The sequence below is a fragment of the Indicator indicator genome, chromosome 22 (genome assembly GCF_027791375.1).
Source record: "Indicator indicator isolate 239-I01 chromosome 22, UM_Iind_1.1, whole genome shotgun sequence".
NCBI classification, from domain to species: domain Eukaryota; kingdom Metazoa; phylum Chordata; class Aves; order Piciformes; family Indicatoridae; genus Indicator; species Indicator indicator.
The window spans coordinates 12,741,108-12,759,922 of record NC_072031.1 but is presented as its reverse complement, the minus strand read 5'-3'; the positions used below and the strand labels follow the sequence as shown (position 1 = coordinate 12,759,922).

At 43.5% G+C, this 18,815-nt stretch overlaps 1 protein-coding gene across 1 annotated transcript in view; it reads left to right on the top strand.

Annotated features, from left to right (window-relative positions):
• TTYH3 (tweety family member 3) overlaps nucleotides 1-18,815 on the top strand; it is a 77,195-nt gene that overhangs the window by 38,601 nt on the left and 19,779 nt on the right. Inside the window, exons 2-7 of the mRNA XM_054391041.1 lie at nucleotides 3,261-3,430; nucleotides 11,566-11,677; nucleotides 12,962-13,182; nucleotides 14,005-14,100; nucleotides 16,597-16,669; nucleotides 17,014-17,089. Coding sequence (XP_054247016.1) covers nucleotides 3,261-3,430; nucleotides 11,566-11,677; nucleotides 12,962-13,182; nucleotides 14,005-14,100; nucleotides 16,597-16,669; nucleotides 17,014-17,089 — 748 coding nt within the window. The remainder of the gene's footprint in view (nucleotides 1-3,260; nucleotides 3,431-11,565; nucleotides 11,678-12,961; nucleotides 13,183-14,004; nucleotides 14,101-16,596; nucleotides 16,670-17,013; nucleotides 17,090-18,815) is intronic.

The window sequence follows — 18,815 nt, the reverse complement described above, 5'->3', positions numbered from 1 at the left end:
ATCTGAACACTGTAGCTTTGTCTCCTGCCAGTCTGGCTGATACCATTTGAATTTACACTCATTTTCAGGGACTGCTCTGTCTCCACTTCTGCCATTAGTGTCAGCAGAGTGGTAAAATGTTGCTCTTCCAAGTTGTCTCCATTTTCCTGTAAGGGCACTTCATGCATCATTTGCTAGAAAGGTTCTGATAGCTCAGCAAATGTTCGAAAACGAATTGATGCTCTTTTGCAGCAAAAGGCCCAGTGCATAATTTTACATTTACTGGGGATAACGTGGCCTTGGATAACCGAGTCCCAGATTTACTGTTTCAGGATAGAGTGTCTGAGGGTTTATCCAGCCTCAAACCTCCCTTTTAAATACAGGCATTTAATCCTGACAAGCAGGCACAGGCATATCTTTGGTTGCGACCACTGCCAGCCAGTCTTCTGGATCCTAAACTGACTCATCAGTCAGAAAGATTAATAACTGCTCTGCTGGATGATTTCACTTGTTGTCATGGCACATATCCATTAATGGAAAACAAATACTCTCTGGAAAATGAAACACAGATCATGGTGTTGTGGCCAGCCAAGTCCTTTTGGCCAGATACATAAATTAAAGCATATATTACATCCCTTCAAAGCGAGAACTTCAGGTTGCTTGCTACATGGCAGTCTTTATTTTTTTTTTCCTTTTTGTATTTTATTTCCCTTTTAATGGGGGCTGTTGCCCTACATCTGGAGCTGCAGCATGATTTTTTTTTTCTGATAAAGAGTTGGTGGGAAGATGTTTTCCAGCGAGTTTCTTTCCAGTGGCAATGCCTTTTAGCGCGTGCAGGAAGGTTGAGGGTGTGAAGAAAGAAGTGCAGGCGAGCAGCGCAGGCAAGCTTCACATTGCAGCTGCCTGACATGTTTAAAAAATAAAGACTATCCCTGAGGAGCTTTGGTATGCCAAAAGTGTTAGTTAAATTAGTATTGAGTGCTCATACATGGCAAGCCTTCAGAAGTGGGAGAACGTGGGGCTCTGAAGGCAGCTTCCCTCTCGAAGGCCCCTCGCTGCCGAGGAGCTCTAGCGGCGCACACACCATCTGGTTGTAAGCATGGGAAAGGGGGATATGCCTTCTTCCCTTCCACCCCCACTTTTCTCTGTTAAAGGGCCCAAAGTTTCCCTTTCTACAACTGGACCAAGGTTCTGCTGTTTAGATGGGGAGAGCAGCACCTCCATCCCAGAGCGCTCGATGGGCTTCATGTGGGCTTCTTGGGGCTGGGAGAGGCAAGAGCATGGCGCACGCGGAGTGTCTGTGGTGCAGGGGTCAGATTTAAGTAGCGTGACTCTCCTTAGCTATGGCCATGGGCCCAACACTCTGCACACTGACGTGTGCTTGGCTGCAAAGTGTGTTGTGTGGCTTGTGTAGTTTGCCAGGATAACTCAGCAGGGAGTACCTATGGAGCAGGCCTGAGGAGGGGAGGAAAGAAGGGGAAGAAAAGCCTCCGAGGAGCGAGTTACGACCAGGCTCTTAGAAGGTCACCAGTTTTGTTGAGAACCTTACTTTAATTGCTGTATTTATTGGGTTCTTTGTCCAGGAGGGAGTTCTTTCAATCAGGAGGGACCATGCAAATGTTCTTTAAGGAATTTCTGCATGAGGAGAAAAAGATATAGTCATTTAAAAAAAAAAAACTGAACCTTTTTTTTGCTGTTGTTGCTGAAAGAGATCTATCTCTGCCTTCCCAACACTAGGGCAGCAGTAGGTGACTTAGACCCTTTCCACATGTTTAAATAGTTTCTAATAAGTTGGCATTTGTCACCACTACCAAGGATTTACTTCATTCACCTGGGAAAGTGTGGCTGGATTTGGTATTAGAGTGGAGTTTTTAACTCTAATTTTTATTTTTAAAATTTTGTTTAACAAAATCGGTTTGCATTTTTTTGGGCTTTGGCCAGGATTTTCTGAATAAAAACACTTGGAATGGAGTTGAACTCTTATTGCTTCCCGTTCCTTCCAGGAACGTCTGACTAGAAATAGGCATAACACAATAAGTCAGCTTCAAACCAATGCGTCTGTAGCATCCACATTTGTTGTACCTATATGTGGATGGTATATGGAGGGGTTTAGCATTTATTCTAGGTCTACCTTGAACAGAAGCAGTGCTTGGGGATTCTATTTTTTTTTTAATCAATCTCATGCATGTATAATAAATTCCACCCCCTTTCAAACCCACTCATGCACTTGGATTTCTAATGAATAAGCCTGCATATTTATTCATGAAGATTAAAGAACTGTACAGATAGAGGCAGCTGGCTCAACTATTTTTTCCCCCCCTTTAAATCTGCTGACCTGTGATCAGGAGTAAAGAGGATACCAGCCTCCCTGAGTCACTTAGGCTGTTTGCAGGCTGGGAACAGACGAAATGGCTCAGCTAGTCATTGCTTTGGTGCAGAACATGGTTGCATCGAGTGGGATGCAGAGTGGGGAGAAAGTGGGGCTAAAAAAAAAAAAAAAAAAATCTCCTTTTTATATTTAAAAAACATAGAGAAAGCGTAAACCAACTTGTTTTCAAGGTATGAAGCTGTGTCAGTGTGAGCTGAAATTCCCCCCCCTACCGACAATAACCAGGCTAGCTCAGTCTGGAAGCAAATGAAAGCTGTATTTACAAGCAAAATCTACAATCTATGATGAAATGCAATGAATATGTACAAATATACAAAATTCACAACATTTACAAATATATACACGATCAACAGAAAAGCACAACCAAGTTCCCTTTGCTTCCCCCCAAAGGGGACCTTTCCCAAGGGGCCTCTTTCCCAGGGGCCTCCCCCCCAGATCCCCCTGGCAGAAAGCAGAGTTAGCTAAAGCAGAAAAGTTGTTAACTTAGCTGCCAAGGTCAGTGTGTTATCTTCAGCCAGAAGAGAAGAAGAAACAGCAGCCAGACAGCCCAGCAACTGCCCCCACTGCAGAATTGCAGAGTGCCTACTTTGTTTTGAGTAATAGTTCTTAAACATTTCTATCTATCCAATGGAAGTGTTTAGAACAATCGTTATTTTGCTTTCTTACACCCACTAGTGACTTATTTACATTCTTTCACTTTCTCTGCTTGAACTTTGCAAAGGAAAATTAAAAAGACAGTTTCAAACCATCACAGAAGCACAAACCAACTTGTTTTCAAGCTGTGCCCTCGGCACTGTCTTACTGCAGGGCCCATAAACACCTGGACCCAGGTTCATACCCCTGCTGTGGCTGTGCCAGGGTCAGATGTGACGTTTGTCTCTGTTCTCCACAGGCCCTGCTGCTGCTGGGTGGCATTGCTCTCTCCTGCCTCGCTCTGGACCTGCTCTTTCTCTTGTTCTACTCCTTCTGGCTGTGCTGCCGCCATCGGAAGAGCGAAGAGCATCTAAATGCTGACTGCTGCTGTACGGCGTGGTGCGTCATCATCGCCACCCTGGTCTGCAGGTATGCTTGCTGCCTGGAAAGGCCTCTTCCTGCACTCAGGGTGGAGTACCCTGGGTGTGCATTTTCACACTTGGCATGCTGCGTCTGTGTGGTGGGTTGAAATTACCCCCCCGAAACAAAAGTGCCAGACTGGCTCAGATGGAAGCAAATGGAGCTATTATTCACAAGCGCAACTCCGATCTAGAAATATGAAATGCAATGAATATGTACAAAGTATACAATATTTACATGTGTTCACAATTTATAAGAGACACAAGGGGGCTACTAATAGCTTCTCCCTCCCTGCTCCTTTCCCCCACCCTATACAAGGTAAAAGAAAGAGGGAGAAGAGCAGAGAGTAGCTTCTTAGTACTCAGCCACAACAAGAACGCAGCCAAGGTCAGCAACAGCCAAACAAAAAGCACCAGCTGGTATCTGCTAGAGCAAGGAAGCTGAAAAGAGAGTTAGTTTACACAACAAACTTTGTTAGTTATTAGACCAATTAGACCAGATTATTCAGACCTTGTCATTACTTTCGCCTTTACACCCAATGGTAATTTATTTGCATTCTATCACTTTTCTACTCAGTCTGTGAAAAATTTTCCTAGGCATCAGCCTAAAACTGCCACAGTCTGTAGTCAATGCTGCCATCAGTCCCTCTTTCCACTTGCTTGTATGTATATTTTAAATACCTGTAATATGTTTTCTTACTTTCTACCACTTGCTGAGCTGCCTAATGGTTTGAGCAATGTGAAAAGAAATAGCTAATGGCCTGCTCTTTCATACTTTGCAACTGGTAAATCAAGGACACTGTGTCCCTGCCCATGGCAGGGGGGTTGGAACTGGATGATCTTTGTGGTCCCTTCCAACCCTGACTGATTCTGTGCTTATCACTTCAGTAGGGTAGATACAGCTGTAATATTTATCAGGTCCAGTTGGAGATTTCTTAGAATTTGGTGCTTGAAGAGATTGGCTATGTGGAAGAGTGGATTAAGAAGAAAGAGGCACAGGTAGCTCTTTTGGGTTTGGGAGTGTTGGTATTTAACTGGAGTAGAGGTTCAGGTTTTGCAGCCTGCGTAATGCATTGCTGCATTTCATTATCTGTACTAATATGCCATCTCCAAGGCTTCTTAATAATTGTTGTGAATGGTGCCAGTGTCAGCAACATCTCATGTTATGACAGAGCAATAGAAGCTTCTGGAGGTGAGGTGAAAAGGGCTCCTGAATAATGAGAAAGAATGAGTAATTAGTAGAGAACATATGCAGAGGTTAAAGGAAAGAATTTTTATTTTGTTTGCGTTCTGGGTGGTTGATTTTTTTTTTTTTTTGTTTGTTTGATTTGATTTGGTTTTTTTTAATCACCACAAATAAGGGTTTCATTTCCTAGAAAGTTAATGATGCATCTGAAAGCAGGGACATGTTTGCAGATTCATGAAAGGAGCCACAGACTTGGTTTGTTTTGGCTTGGGCAGAACGAATATTCTGAGCTCTGTGGACACATGCCCTGAGATTGAGCTCTGTGTTTCTTACTGGTTCTAACCATCATTTACTCTTCCCCAAGGCTCCAATTGGTCTTACTTGCCTCTCTGCAGGGCAGGCAGGTCTGAGAGCAGTCCCCTGTTCCAAAAGGAAGGTATCAAGGAGATTCTAATCTGTAGTGTCTCATGGATCACTTTTTGTGCTAGCCTGTTGATAGCAGCTGGATCTGGTGTGTGATCTTTCTGGAGGTGGAACATGTTCCTTGAAGGCCAGCCTTAACTTAAATTCAAGGGCTGGACAGTGCTGTTTGTGTATTTGCTCTTTTGAAGACATGTGCTTAAGAGAATAGAAAACCTCCGAAGTAGTGGAGCAAGCACTACAGAGCAGGCATTGTGGTGAGTTTAGCAGCAGGGGATGGATTTGCCTGTAGAGGCAGGAGCTCAGGGTTGAGGGGGAGATCTGGTGCACTAGCATGTTGCCACCTTCACAGGGAGCTCTTCTGTGCTTTGCTGATTGTGAATAGATGTCTGGAATGGAAAGGCAAACCAGAGAAAAACCTGTAAAGAAGAAATCTCAGCCTCATTCACCTTTCTTTTTCAGTGATCTTAAGAGCTTTAGCTGCATCCATTCCAGTCCATTGAAAGTGCCTGGTCCTAACCCCTTCTTACAGAAGCTCCAGCTGATGCTATTTATAGTTGTGCTGCTGCTACAGGCTTTTGTTAGCTGCTGTTATGCAGCATATGTGTCCAAAACAGCTGCTGCAGAGTGTGGTAGTTGTTTGTTTTCAGTTGTGGAAAGGGTGAGAAGGAGAGAGATCCTGCACGTCTCCCAGAATGTGTGAGACAATTTAAGTTGGAAGGTTTGCACATAAATTCTGCTCAGCTTCGTGTGACTCCCAGTCAAAACTACAGGCTGGAAAACTACTTAAACTTCCTCAGAATTGGAACCATTGTTTCTTATCCTTGGTGTAGCATTTGTTTTTGCAAGTATTAAATACAGGAGTATCCTTAAAACTAAGATGCTACTTGAATCTCCACTGGTACTGGATGAATATTTATCTTGACTTTTTAAATTAAGCTTTCAGTTTCCACTCTGAAGTCAGTGTGCTTGAGCAATAGCAGGTTGGTACCATCCACAGGGGATGAAGATGCTGTTCAAATGCTGGTGCTCTCCTGCAAAGCTGAGGTTAGTTTTCTGCCCCTCTGACAGCAGCTGGACCCAACAGTGCGCTCAGAATGATGCCTCTTGGTGCTCTGTTCTCAGAATCTGGCTGGCAAAGCAGATATGGCTTCTTCTGATCTGTGCCAGCAAGAATCCCAGTTAGATACCCACAGTCAGAGATTAGTCCACTGGACATATGCTATCCTAGCTGTGCCTTCCATGTAACAAAAGTGCTGTTAAGTTCCAGAGTGCTGGGGAGTAAGGCTGTTCCCAGTGGCTCCCTGACAGTAGGCTGAGCTGAGAGGCAGTTTGTAGCACCATATGTAAGGAGAAAGAAGCTGCTTGGATGCTGATGCAACAGCAGCTGATCTCATCTGACCAAGTACTGTGAAGTGGACTGGTGTTTTCCTAGCTGAGAACTGGTTAAGTCTGGTTAAGTCTAGCTATGCCTAGTACCTGCATATGCAGGATGCAGTTAATCCCAGAAGGCTGTTTGTACTGTGAATCCTGCTGACTGCTGTGGGTCACTGTTTCCTAATGACTCAGTATTTCCTGCTGAGCAGAAGGAAGAATGCTGAGCTAGCAGGAAGGCTTAACTGGTTAACTGGAGCTCTCCAACAAACTGTCTCTTTAATGAGTCTTCCCAGTTGCTCTAGTCACAAAGATGCAGGAATTGTTCCTTGAATAGTTGGTTTCAAGTCCTTACCAGTTTTGATTGGTTTCTGTGTATAGTGAGCTGTCTTATAAATCATCTCATCCACCAGTTGGGTGACTTTAACTCTCCCAGAAGGAAACTCAGGGTAGGAAGCTTTGTGGAGAGGATTGCTGAAATATATGGGTACAAAATAGATGGTGAAAACTTGCTTTCTTAAGTGCCAGTAATAGCACTTTCCCTCGGTGCGAAAGTGCAAGGTGGTAATTAGACAGACAAATTAACATTCCTCCCGAGAACATGGAGTCTAAAAAGGGCTCTCCTTATGAAGTTCCTGTAATTAAAGATGACTTGGTGTAGTCAGATTATTCATTTCTAAGGATGTGATATGAATGGCTAGTGTTCATCTTTTCAGACTGCTGAGTGGGTACCCAGAGGAGTTTGCTCTGAGTGTGTGTGTAGAGGTATTACAATGGGGAAGATCTCTCCACCAGAAAGCATTTGTGTTCCCTCTAACAGGTGAACTCTGCTGTTTGTGTATATCTTCATTTACACCTCCTATAATCAATTTTTGGTTTTGAAGGTCACATTACAAACTAACTCAGAAGTAGGCTTGATTTTTCTTTTCCAGTTCTTTATCAAGCCTGTGTGACTCTTACGTAGAAATATAGAGGAAAGCTATTCTCCAGACTTGAGAAAGACTCAAGAAATTCAAAAGGGGCATGACATCCTGCTCTTCTGTCTCATGTCATAGAACTTTTCAAAGAGCTGGTAGAGCAGGCTCTGGGCACTCTGTGCCTCTGTGTTTCTGTGGGTGTGCACTGATGGTGATGGTGTTAAGCTCACTGCAGTGTTTTCTTGCTTTAACATAAGAGGGTTTCCTAAAACTTACCCAAATGACTTAGTACCTAAGTGGCTTTTTAAATGCAGGATTGAATGGCAGGAACAAGTTTTTAAATGACTTGTATGAGCTTGATAGTTTGATTTTGTTGTTTTTTTTTTTTTAGTTTTATTAATAAAATATGAGTGAGAATGGAAGGCAGGGGAGAAGTGGGGGCAGTGAAAGCAAGCAGAGACTGACATAGGTAGGTTTGGGAGGAGGAATTGAGGATGGGACAGTGTGGATTCAGGAAGGGAGTGTGTGTGTGTGTGTGTGTGTGTGTGCTAGGGAGGGTGTTTATGTGACAGGAGCAAGAATAGCAGAAGGGGAGATGACTTTGCCATTGAAGTGCCAACAATGCGTTGGAGTATCTTCCAGAGGGTGCTGGGGTGGAAACAAGCTGTGCCATTCAGGAATGCTGTTCTTGTGTCCACACTGCATGGCAGAAATGCAGGTTTCCCCAATGGAGGATGATTTTTGTCATTCTGTACCAGGAAATGGATCTGCTGTATCTTTAGGCTTATAGAGACTCACAGGGTTTGTACAAGAAGCTGTGTGATTTGTCCTGACCTCAAGGACTTACAGTGCTGGGTTAAGATGAGTTCATCTATTTTTACCTTAAAAGAACTGCTGAAAGTGAAAGAGCCCCTCTGTTTGCCTGTAATCAAATAATGTAGTTAAAAACTAGTGCAAATCCTTAAATCTGCTTTAAACAATAGCAACTTAAACCAGTGTGTATAGGCAGGGATTTGAAATGACTGCTGGATTTAGATGAAGCTGAATGTAAATGGAAAATTAAACAGCAACAGTTCTTTCCCTTCCTCCACTGCTTTCCCCCATCAGCTCTGTCACAGCACAGGTCCAGGCAGCTGCCACAGCCTGGACTTCAGAGATGGTTTCCTTCCCTCTCTAGCATGGTAGAAAGGGGAACTGCCATCCAGCTGTACAGCTTGCTCCTAGGAGAAGAAATGGCTGCATAAGTGGCCTTGCTGGCACAGGGGGTGAATGCAGAGCTGACATTTGCTGGGCAGTGATGGAACAGTTAATGCTTTATGTGTGGTTCCATTGAAAGTGTGATAAGCATGTCTAGAGGAATTCATTAGTTGAATTACATGGCTTTTATTCCAGCTCCTGTTGCTCTAGTGTTTTCTTTCAGCAGTAGTGACTGTGCCTAGAGGGTTAAGGGCAGTCCAGGCTGTGGTTCAAGCTTGCAGATGACTGCTGGGGTAGTTCTGCCTGGGGTAACAAGCTTCAAGTCGTTTGCCTGTAGTTGCTAGCACTTCATAACTGGTACCTTTGAGTAAACTGGCTGATGTACTTAGCTGTGCTGCATCTTAAAGGGTGGCAAGATGACTGCTGCTACTTCAGAGTGCTGTTTCTGAGTCTTTTCCATTCAAACCCTGCTCCTGTGCTGGGAATACTGAGAGCCAAGCAGCAGGTTTTGGGCTCTTACCAAGCCTTTGCTGAAAGAACAGGCATTCTAGTAGCTGTAACAAGCTGAATAGAAATTGCTCACTAATTAAAGGGGTCAGATCTGCATATTCCGTGTCAGGAATGTTCTGGAATTTATTTGGTGTCTACAGTAGAAGAAAAAATGTAGAAGCTTTTTGCTGCTCAGGAGAGTGGAAGAGCCTGTCTGAATTTGCTCTGATAAGACAAGGAGCGATTCAAGCCACAGGTTAGTGATTGCAGTGATGGGATGCTGAGTTACCTTATCCTGGAGCTGCAATCTCTACTTCAGGAGGAGAGGGAGGTGTGTATGTCTCTATCCCTTCCACCTCCCTGTATGTGTTATCAAGCTCTGATAACAGCTGCAACCAGGGAAGAAGGCAAAGGGCTTTTCTCCCTTTAATTATCAGCATCATTTGCATTAGAGAAATATCTGAAGCATGGTGTTCATGAAGAGATTGAGTTCTGGTATTGGCACTAAATATTAAGAGTTACATACCTACTGCTTCTCTTTTTGCTCATGATTAAGTCTGTCTGCTGTCCTTGAAAGACCAGCTGAGGCTTTTATGGGCCAAGTGCTCTATAATTTATGGACATTTAATTGTTGGAAAAAGCTTGAGTCTGACACAGATTGTCATAGTGGCTCTACTTCTAGAGCATGATTTTTGTATCCATTTCCTGTATGTATGAAGAGAAAGCAGAAATGAAGCCAGTTCTGCTCTCTTTCTGATGTGGCTGAGCCCAGGAAAGGAGGGGAGGGATTGATGCGGTCCTGCTGCAGGAGAGGAGTGAGAGCAGGACCAGTCTTTTGGACTGCAGATGGATGTATCATCCAGAGCAAACCAGTGCGAAGGATGGTTACCTAGACAAAGCCCACTCTGGCCTGCCTGCTTGGGTTCACATCCCAACCAGTTATGGTGGTGAAGAATGTCTGATGTCCTTTAGTGACCCTTCCTATTAAACAAAGCTGTTTGGCTTGTTTCCTCCCTCTCTTATTCTTCCTTCAAACCATCTCTGTAAGAGCAGGGCTTTAATTCAAGCACAAATCTGCTGTGAAGAGACTAAATTGTTTCTTCCAGAAAAACTGTAGATTTACACCAGAACCACCACTACCTTCCTTTCTGCTACCACAAACATGCAGTGTCTTGAGAATCTTGCCAGAAAAGATCCTGGGTGCTCTGAAGCTGGAGGTGACATGAGAATAGGAAATGTCTATCTTGGTAATGTTTGTTTGCCCTGAGTTTAGTTGTGTGACCTCTTCATGAGTTCTTCCCTCTTCTGTTATTAGGAAAAATGGGTTTGGGAAGAGGAACTTTGAGTTCTTGCAGTGTTGTCTTAGAAGAAGTATCACTGACTCACATGAGATAATCTCCTGGTTGCAACTCGTTTACAGGATCTTCCTCCTTTAAGTGAGGCTTAAGCTAATATGGTTTACTTGAGAATTGGGGCAGACTGGTATGTGTGGACAGTTATGGCAAATCAGTTGATTGGTGGTAATTTGCTAAGCAGCTGGAGTTGAATTGTGTCTGCAAGCTTGAAATTAATTTGCTTTAAAAATAAATATGTCTTTTGTTCTAATAAGTTATTAAATCTTGCTTCCCAGTTCTCTAAATCAGTGTGACACAAATATCTCTAACAGGGAGATAAATCAAGATAGATGATGTTCACAGATACTTCACAGTGCAGTGAGGAGGGTATGGAACAGGGATCCAGAGGAACCACCACCACAGGCAAATAATGAATGCAAGCCCTTTGTGCCCTGCTTTTAAAAAATGCAGCCAAACAATCTGTGTTTCATGCCCAGGCAAGGCACATGTCTCCTGACATAGCAGTGGGAGCTCTTGCAGGACTCACTGCAGAGCCACTTGGCTGACTGGATTTCTGCATGCCCATGGCTAAATCTGAACTCTTAACAGTTTCTTATGTATTTTCATTATTGTACCATAAACAAAACATACATACTGAGAAGTGATGGTGTTCTGGTCTCCATCATATGCTAAGAATCAGTGGCTGTGTGAAAAATGGGGGGCAAATGTTGGCAGGTGGATTTCTTTTAGTGGTTGTTGAGGAGCACAACTATCCCAGCTACAGAAAGGATGGAGAGAGACTGTTTACAAAGGCTTGCAGTGACAGGACAAGGGACAATGGCTGTAAACTAGAGAAGAGCAGATTTAGATTGGATGTTAGGAACAAGTTCCTTACTATGAGGGTGGTGGAAGACTGGAACAGCTTGCCCAGGGAGGTGTCTGTGGCCCCATCCGTGGACATGTTCAAGATGAAGCTCAATGAGGCCCTGGGCAATCTGATCTAGTTGGAGATGTCCTTGCTGACTGTGGGGAGATCAGACTAGATGACCTTTGGAGGTCCCTTCTGGCCCAGACCGTTCTATGATTCTACCCTTTGGGAGGCATGTGGCTTCCCTTTCTGTGGAAAGTGCTGACGTGAGTACCAAGGGTGCTGTCAGCAGTAAGCCATGCATTCTATAGCTTCCCTTTTAGCTTTAACTCTACCCTTTCTTGCTTGCTTCCTCTGCAGTGCTGGAATTGCTGTTGGCTTCTACGGGAATGGTGAGACCAGTGACGGCATCCACCGGCTGACGTACTCGCTGCGCCACGCCAACCGCACCGTGGCTGGGGTCCAAGACCGGGTGAGCACCACTGAGTGGGCACTCTGGGAATGAGCAGACGTGCTCAGCACCTCTCCTCTTGAGTCTCCCTCTGCCTGGGTGGTGGGTTGAAATTACCCCCTCAACATAAAATTGCCAGACCGGCTCGGTTGAAAGCAAATGAAGCTGTACCAAGTATCTACCAGCCCAACTAGAAACTGGAAATATAGAATGCAATGAATATGTACAAAATATCCAATAGTTACATGGATGTACAATTTGTAAACAACACAAGAACCTCCCTGGACAAAACCAGGGGGTTACCAACAGCTTCCCCCTCTCTCTCCCACCTTCCCCCCTGTACATGGGACAAGGGAAAGAAAAGAGCAGAGTTTGTTAGTACTTAACCACAACAAAGAACGCAGTCAAGGTCAGCAAGCCAGCAGAAGCACCAGTTAGGAACTGCCAGAGTGAAGGAAGTCAAAAAGAGAGTTAGTTTACCAAACTAACTTTATGTTGGTTTTCAGACTGAGATTTAGACCTTATCATTATTTGCCCTTTTTATGTCCAATGGTTATTTATTTACATTCTACCACTTTTTGCTCAAGATCTGTGGACAATTTTCTAAGCACAGCTTAAAACTACTGCAGCCTGTATCTCTTTCTGGGTTTTGTTAGTCTCTGGGTTTAGTGATGTGCTAAAATTTCCTTTAGCAGAGTGGTGCTTTCTTCAGCTTTTCTAAAAATACCAAGCACAGCTTGTTAAATGAAGTCTTCTCTTTGCTAGAGTTAAAAACAGCTTCTGATCAGCTCTCTTCCACACCCAGAAGAGTAGGCAGGCCAAAGCAGACAAGGCTTTCAGTAAAATGTATCATTTTAGTACAAGCACTTGTTCCTGTGCTACCTATGACTTCATGATATCTTACTGCAACCCTGATGGATACAGAATGTGTGTGTGTATGTGTGTGTCCAAGGTCCAGCTGAGATGCCACCACTGGACTACTTGCCACCAAACTACTTTCTAGATGCTTATAAGTTGCTTTTGAAGGCTAAGCAGTCTGAGCCCCTTAAGACAGAGGACTGGTAATCCAGAGGCTATCCATGACTTGCCAGTAAGAATGAATTCTGTTTTGATTCCTCACTACAAGACCCGCCTGGATGCATTCCTGTGTGACCTGGTATAGGTGATCCTGTTCTGGCAGGGGGTTGGACTGGATGATGTCTCGAGGTCCCTTCCAGCCCCTAACATTCTGTGATTCCTTGACCATCTATTCTTCAACTATTTTTCTCTTTTTGTTTTTTTTCCTTTTTCTTTCTGATGCTGTAGGTACTAGATACCGCAGTGGCCCTGAACCAGACAGTGGAACCCAACTTGCTTGTCCTGGAGGAGATGTTCACAAAGCAGACAGACTACCTGCATGTTATCCAGAAACTACAAGGTCTTTTGGATGATCTGGTCAGGCAAACAACTGAGATCCCCTTTTGGAAGAATGAAGAGCTGTCTCTGGAAGAACTGGCAATTCAGATTGACCTCTATGACTGGTACAGGTGTGTAGCGTGCTGTAGTGCAGTGCTTGTAGCAGCTGTTTGGGCCCATTCTGCAACAATGATGTGTATCTTCTGAATGGCTGAGCCAAAGGCTCTATATATTGCTGCAGGTGCTCTTGGCCCATCCAGCTGATTTGTTTCCTTCAGCAAAACTGCATTCAGCTTAAATCAAAATGCTTGACAACAACATTTTTCTTAACTGTGTTCATTACCAGCTGAAGATAAACTTTTTCTCAATGAGCAAAGACTGGAGCCTGTGTTCTAACACTGGGGGAAAGCCAGCCACAGAAATGGCTATTGTTGTGTCCTAATAAGTGCACTGTAATTGTGTAACTCTTTAATAAAAGCAAAAAGCTGCCCTAGTTCTGTTAACACCACACCCTAACATTCCTTTTTATTTGGCTTTTAATAGAAGATTGCATCAGCTGTATTCCACAAAAGCAAACATCTGTCTTCACATGTGGCATAAACTGAAGCATTTTCTAACAAATGTCTAGGAAGTTCAAGATGCTGCAGTGCTGCTTCTTCAAACCTGCTGATGTCCATTTGCATGTAACTTTACACTGGAGCAAGACTGTCAGTCTCATTTCTCAGCAGCTGTGAATGTTGGGTGTTATGCTTTTAACTGCTTCCAACCTCTGATATACTGTGATACTGTGAACTGCCTCCACTCTAAACTCAGCAAATACTCGGATTGCTCTGGAAATTAACCTTTAGTGCTGGCTTTTACTTGATGAAAAGGGCTACATTTCCCCCTCGAGTCATACTAGTTTCTTGATCTGTGTCTTTTACACACCCACCTATGTTCTTTATTTGCTGCAGGTGGCTGGGATACCTGGGCCTGCTCCTCTTCAATGTCCTGATATGTTTGCTGGTGCTCTTTGGGCTCATTAGAAACTCCAGGGGCATTCTGATGGGGTAAGTCCTAACTCAGGCACAGTGCATAAAGGAAGGCCATCTGAATGCAAGTGCATGCTGATTTAAACTTCTAGAGGCTCGTCAGTTGATATCAAGGACTTCTGAGATTGAACAGCTAAAATTCCTCTCACAATGTAGATTTTGTAGAGTGTACCCCTGTGGACAGGATTTGGGCTACTTATAAGAAATATTCACAGAAAGGTTCTTGAGCTATAAAATGCAGTGATACTGGTGTCCACTGCTTTCTCATTAACAATGAAGAACTCCTCAGCCTTCTGGGTAGCATTATGAGCCTCCATTTGCTGGGGGATGGGAATGTGAACATCCTCCCTTAAGTTTACAGGCTTTAAAAATCTCTACTTAATTCTCTCCAACATGTTAATTGGTGATAAGCATTGCATGTGTCTACACTACCTGGTAGCAGATCTTTTGTCACGATCTGCTCTCCTTTACCTTTGGTTGTCCCACCTGAAGAAATGTTCAGCTGAGTTTGTACAGTTATGAGGACAAGCCCTGTTGCCATGGTGTTGCAATATTAATGCCTATTTCTAAAAAGCACTGCAAATGCTGCCATGCTCAGGCCCTGTTACAAAACCAAAAAAAAATTCCTCTCCCTGTCCTGTAGCTTGGTTTAGCTTGGCATATTTGGCAAAGATACTGGTGTCATAAACATAGTGACAGTATGACAACTGTCATGGCCAAGAGTTTATCCTGATCCATGGTGATGCCATTAACAATTGGAATCCATATTCAGATTTATTATTTGCCAGATGACTTCATACCTGGCAGGTTATACAGACAAAGGTCCAAGTGTATGCACAGATGGTAAACCCAGGGTTTAAATTAGAATCTCATTCCCTCTTAGCCAGAAGTTCATATTAAGGCGTTCCCCAAAGGGAGCATGTGGCAGAAAAAGCAAGTGTATCACAGCCAAGCAAGATGGTGAAATGCCAGATCTATATCTTCTAGCCAAGCAATCAGCTACTGACCCAGTCATCTTCATTTGAAGTAAACCAACAAATGTATCTTATTGATTACCATGCTCAGCTGGAGGCACCAAGCCCTCTTCTCCTTATGTCATAAAACCACAGAACTTTGCTAATCCATGCCTGATGATTTTTGCATCCATTTGGAAAAAAAAAAAAAAACATAATGAAGTTTTTAGCCTTTTACTCCAGAGTGCTGCTCACAGGTCAGTCTGGCAAAGCTCCCATTACTCCTATAGGATGAGCCACAGATCCATTCACAGAATAGGGATTACTCAGAATAAACTGAGGGGTAGATTTCTTTAAATTTTATTTTTTAATGGAGAGCCATAAATTTATTTTTTTAAAGCTCTAGTATTGAATGAGACAAATGCAGCAGAAAAAGAGGTATGTTCCTTCCTCACAGAGATGCTTGCACTAGGTTTGAATAAAGAATATCTTGGTTATGAAAACATTTTTGTTTTGTTTTCTTCAGGGTGTAGGTGGGAGGGAACCTACTTGTGTTTCAGAGCCTGCAGGAAAAAGCATCCCTGAGAGCAAGCCACCATCCCTTTTCTTTGAAGATAGGGATGCATAAAATGAAACTGCTTATTAGTCTGTATCCCCATACCTGAGGGAGTTGAGGAGCACTTTTACCTAAATACCTCTAGCACTCATACTGACAGCAGAGGTGAAGAGCTAATATGCTGGTTGGGGAAGTGCAAAAGCCTTTTCTCCTGCTGTGTGCTAGCTGAATGTCACTGAGGCCACTGCTCTGTCAGCTCTCTGCCTTGTGTCTGCTTGATAGCAGACACTTCCCTCTCTTTCTGTCATAACAAGGTCCAACTGTCAGAACAAAGCTTTTAAATCCTGGATGGACTGGCATGGCAGTGGTAGGCACCTTCCCTGTTGCTCTGAGCTGTTTACCTGCAGGTGACTCTCTCCTGGAACTGTGTGGGATGCTTAGGTGCTATTCAGATGCACAGAGCTTGGAACCAGTGAGTGTTCCCTCCCACTGTCTGTAGCCTTGCAGTGCTTACACCTGACAAACACATTTGTTCTAGAAACAGGAGGGATTTATCCAGTTTTGGATCAGTATGTTTCTGTTGTTTTTTTGTTTTGTGTGGGTTTTTTTTCTTTTTTTTGGCTTATTTTTCTTTGAGTATCTTTAGATCCAGAAGGTAAAGCCTAGAATGCAAATAGTGAAAGTGATGGGACTGTAGTCATCCATTTGCTAATCTGCCTTTCCTCCAGCCACCCTTGTGTCTTTGGCTTCCCTGCTAGAATCAGGATAAGACTTAGCTTCCACCCTGTTCTTCCTTCCCCTTCAGCCCCAGGACCAGGGGGCTGGACATAAACTTCTCTGGTTGCTGCTGTCCACAACACATGAAATGGGATGGTTTGTTGGAAAATGCAGTGGTTTATACTTTCTTGGGTTTGATAATTGTTTTGGACTCCAAGTAACACATCTTGTGAAAGGATCTGCTTGAAGTCAGAGCTTCTACATCTGCCATCTGCATGTCTCCCACAGGGTGTGCTTGCTTGGGGTGTTTGCCCTGATTGTCAGCTGGGGATCCCTGGGTCTGGAGTTGGCTGTCGCTGTGGTAAGTGGCTCTGATCCAAGTCCCATTCACCCTTTGCTGCAGGTTTATCAGACACAAGATTAATTTTACACTGTGTCTATCTTAGAGTGCATCTTGTTCTAAGTAGCTGTCCTAGCAATTTGCATCTATGAAAAGAACAGAGCTCCTCCTTCCTCTGTGCTGTGGTGTGCCAGCTGGTACTGCTGTGGTTGTGTGAAGCAGTGCCAGTGGGGATGGCAATGAGAGACTTCAGCATCTGAAACACCCTTGTAGTAAAGATTCCCTGATGTTAACCTGGCTCAAGCTGCTTTTTGATACTGGCATTATTTGATGTTCCTTTTCCCTTTTGTCTTGCATCTATCTAGGGCTCCAGTGACTTCTGTGTTAACCCCGATGCTTATGTCTCCAAAGTGGTTGAAGAGAATGCAGTGCTTAGTGCTGGTAAGTGCTGGGACTGGCTTTGGCACAGGGTACTGTGGCTCCAGCTGTCAGTGGTGTGAGAGTGGCTGAGAATTTAAGGCTGTGTTTGGAACAGAGGAGCTTGCCTACGGTGGGTAAAGTGTATATGTGAGCTCTGAAAACCAATATTCTTCCCAAAGAGGCATTTGTGCTCCCCTCAGAAGTGGCCATCTACTTTTCTTTGTCAGAAGAGCCTTCAGAACTTCTGTCATGATTCTTGGGTGGAAAAAAACTGATAAGATGGAACAGCATAAGTCCTTGGATTGTTCTGCTCTGAATGTAGCACTCTTAAATCATGTTACGTTCTCTGACAGAACTGTGGCAAAAGCAGTGTGTAGTTCGAGTTGTCATTTCTTAAACTTGCACTTGGATCTGTATTCCCAAATCCAGAATACTTATTTTTATGTCTTACTTATTTTATATCTGTTATCAACAAATATATATTTATTTCTCTTAATGGTGACTCTAAAGAGTCTCTGTAATGTGAATTTAAAGGGTAAATGAATGGAAAGACCCACAAAGAGAAGTATGAATTTCCCTTTCCACCATAAATGCAGTATTTTGATTGCTTTGTTTATCCTGTTGTGTTTAAAGCATTGTGTCTGCATCACAGTGACATCCAGCTGAAGCACTGATGGATTTTGAGTTTGTTGCTCTTAATTTAGATTCAAGTGGTTAGTTAGAGGAGGGGGGTGCCTCCAATCTGGACCTCCTGGGGTGAAGAGTGCCTTTCAAAACTGTGTGTTAACAAAAATATGGTTGGGCATCTGTCAGCAGGGAATACTCTAAGTGTTAAGAAGGAAAAACATTTTTCAGGGCTGAGTTTACTGCCTAGGTTACAAAGTTAACCTTTTTTTTCTCCTACCTCCTATCCCCCTGATAGTTCCTCTGTGTAGTTCTGTGTATGATTAAACAACTAAACAATGACACTGATTTGCAAAAGGAGCCACTTGTTTTTCTTGGTTCTTATTTGTTGGAATTGGAGAATCTTTGCCTCATGTACAGAAAATCTAATGCATGGCCATGTACAGCCAAATGCTGCTTCTTACTGTGCACCTGATAGGGAGCTAGGTGTGTAGCTATGGCTGAGGATGCAGAGATTGGAAGCAATAAGAAATGTTTATGTCTGGAAGCAGAATCTAGTATAAAAGTATGTACAGGTCAATATTACCACCTTAGAGCTTATTTTTGAAATGCCTTATTCACTGGTTTTATGGGAAGGAGAGGATAGAGCCAGGCAGCTCTCTTTGTACAAAGAAATGTAATAAGGGAAGAGAATGAATGTTTAACTCTGCACAAGATGACAATCTGAAGGTGAAAATGATGTCTTTAGGCACCACACCAGTCTCCTAGTTGTTCAAGGATGCAAATGGGTCAGTGAGGCCAAGGGGAAATATCTGATGCTAATGCCAGTTGTGTGCTGTAATCTGGTAACGCAAATCAGCTCTGGAGCATGTTTGGTAACAATTACATTGTCCCTGGGACACTGAAACAATGCCCCTTTGTGCTCCTTCTCCGTTTCAGTTGTCCTTGTCTGCTTGGATCCCACAGTTCTTTCATTTATCAGCATCACTCATCTAGAGGTTATCAGTGACTGACATTCTGTCCCTCCGCCTGCTTCCCCCAACAGGGACAGTCAGCTCCCCTGGGTGAAATCAGGCTCTGTTCTGGCAGCACCACCAGCTATATAACAGTTGTTAAGGCTCCA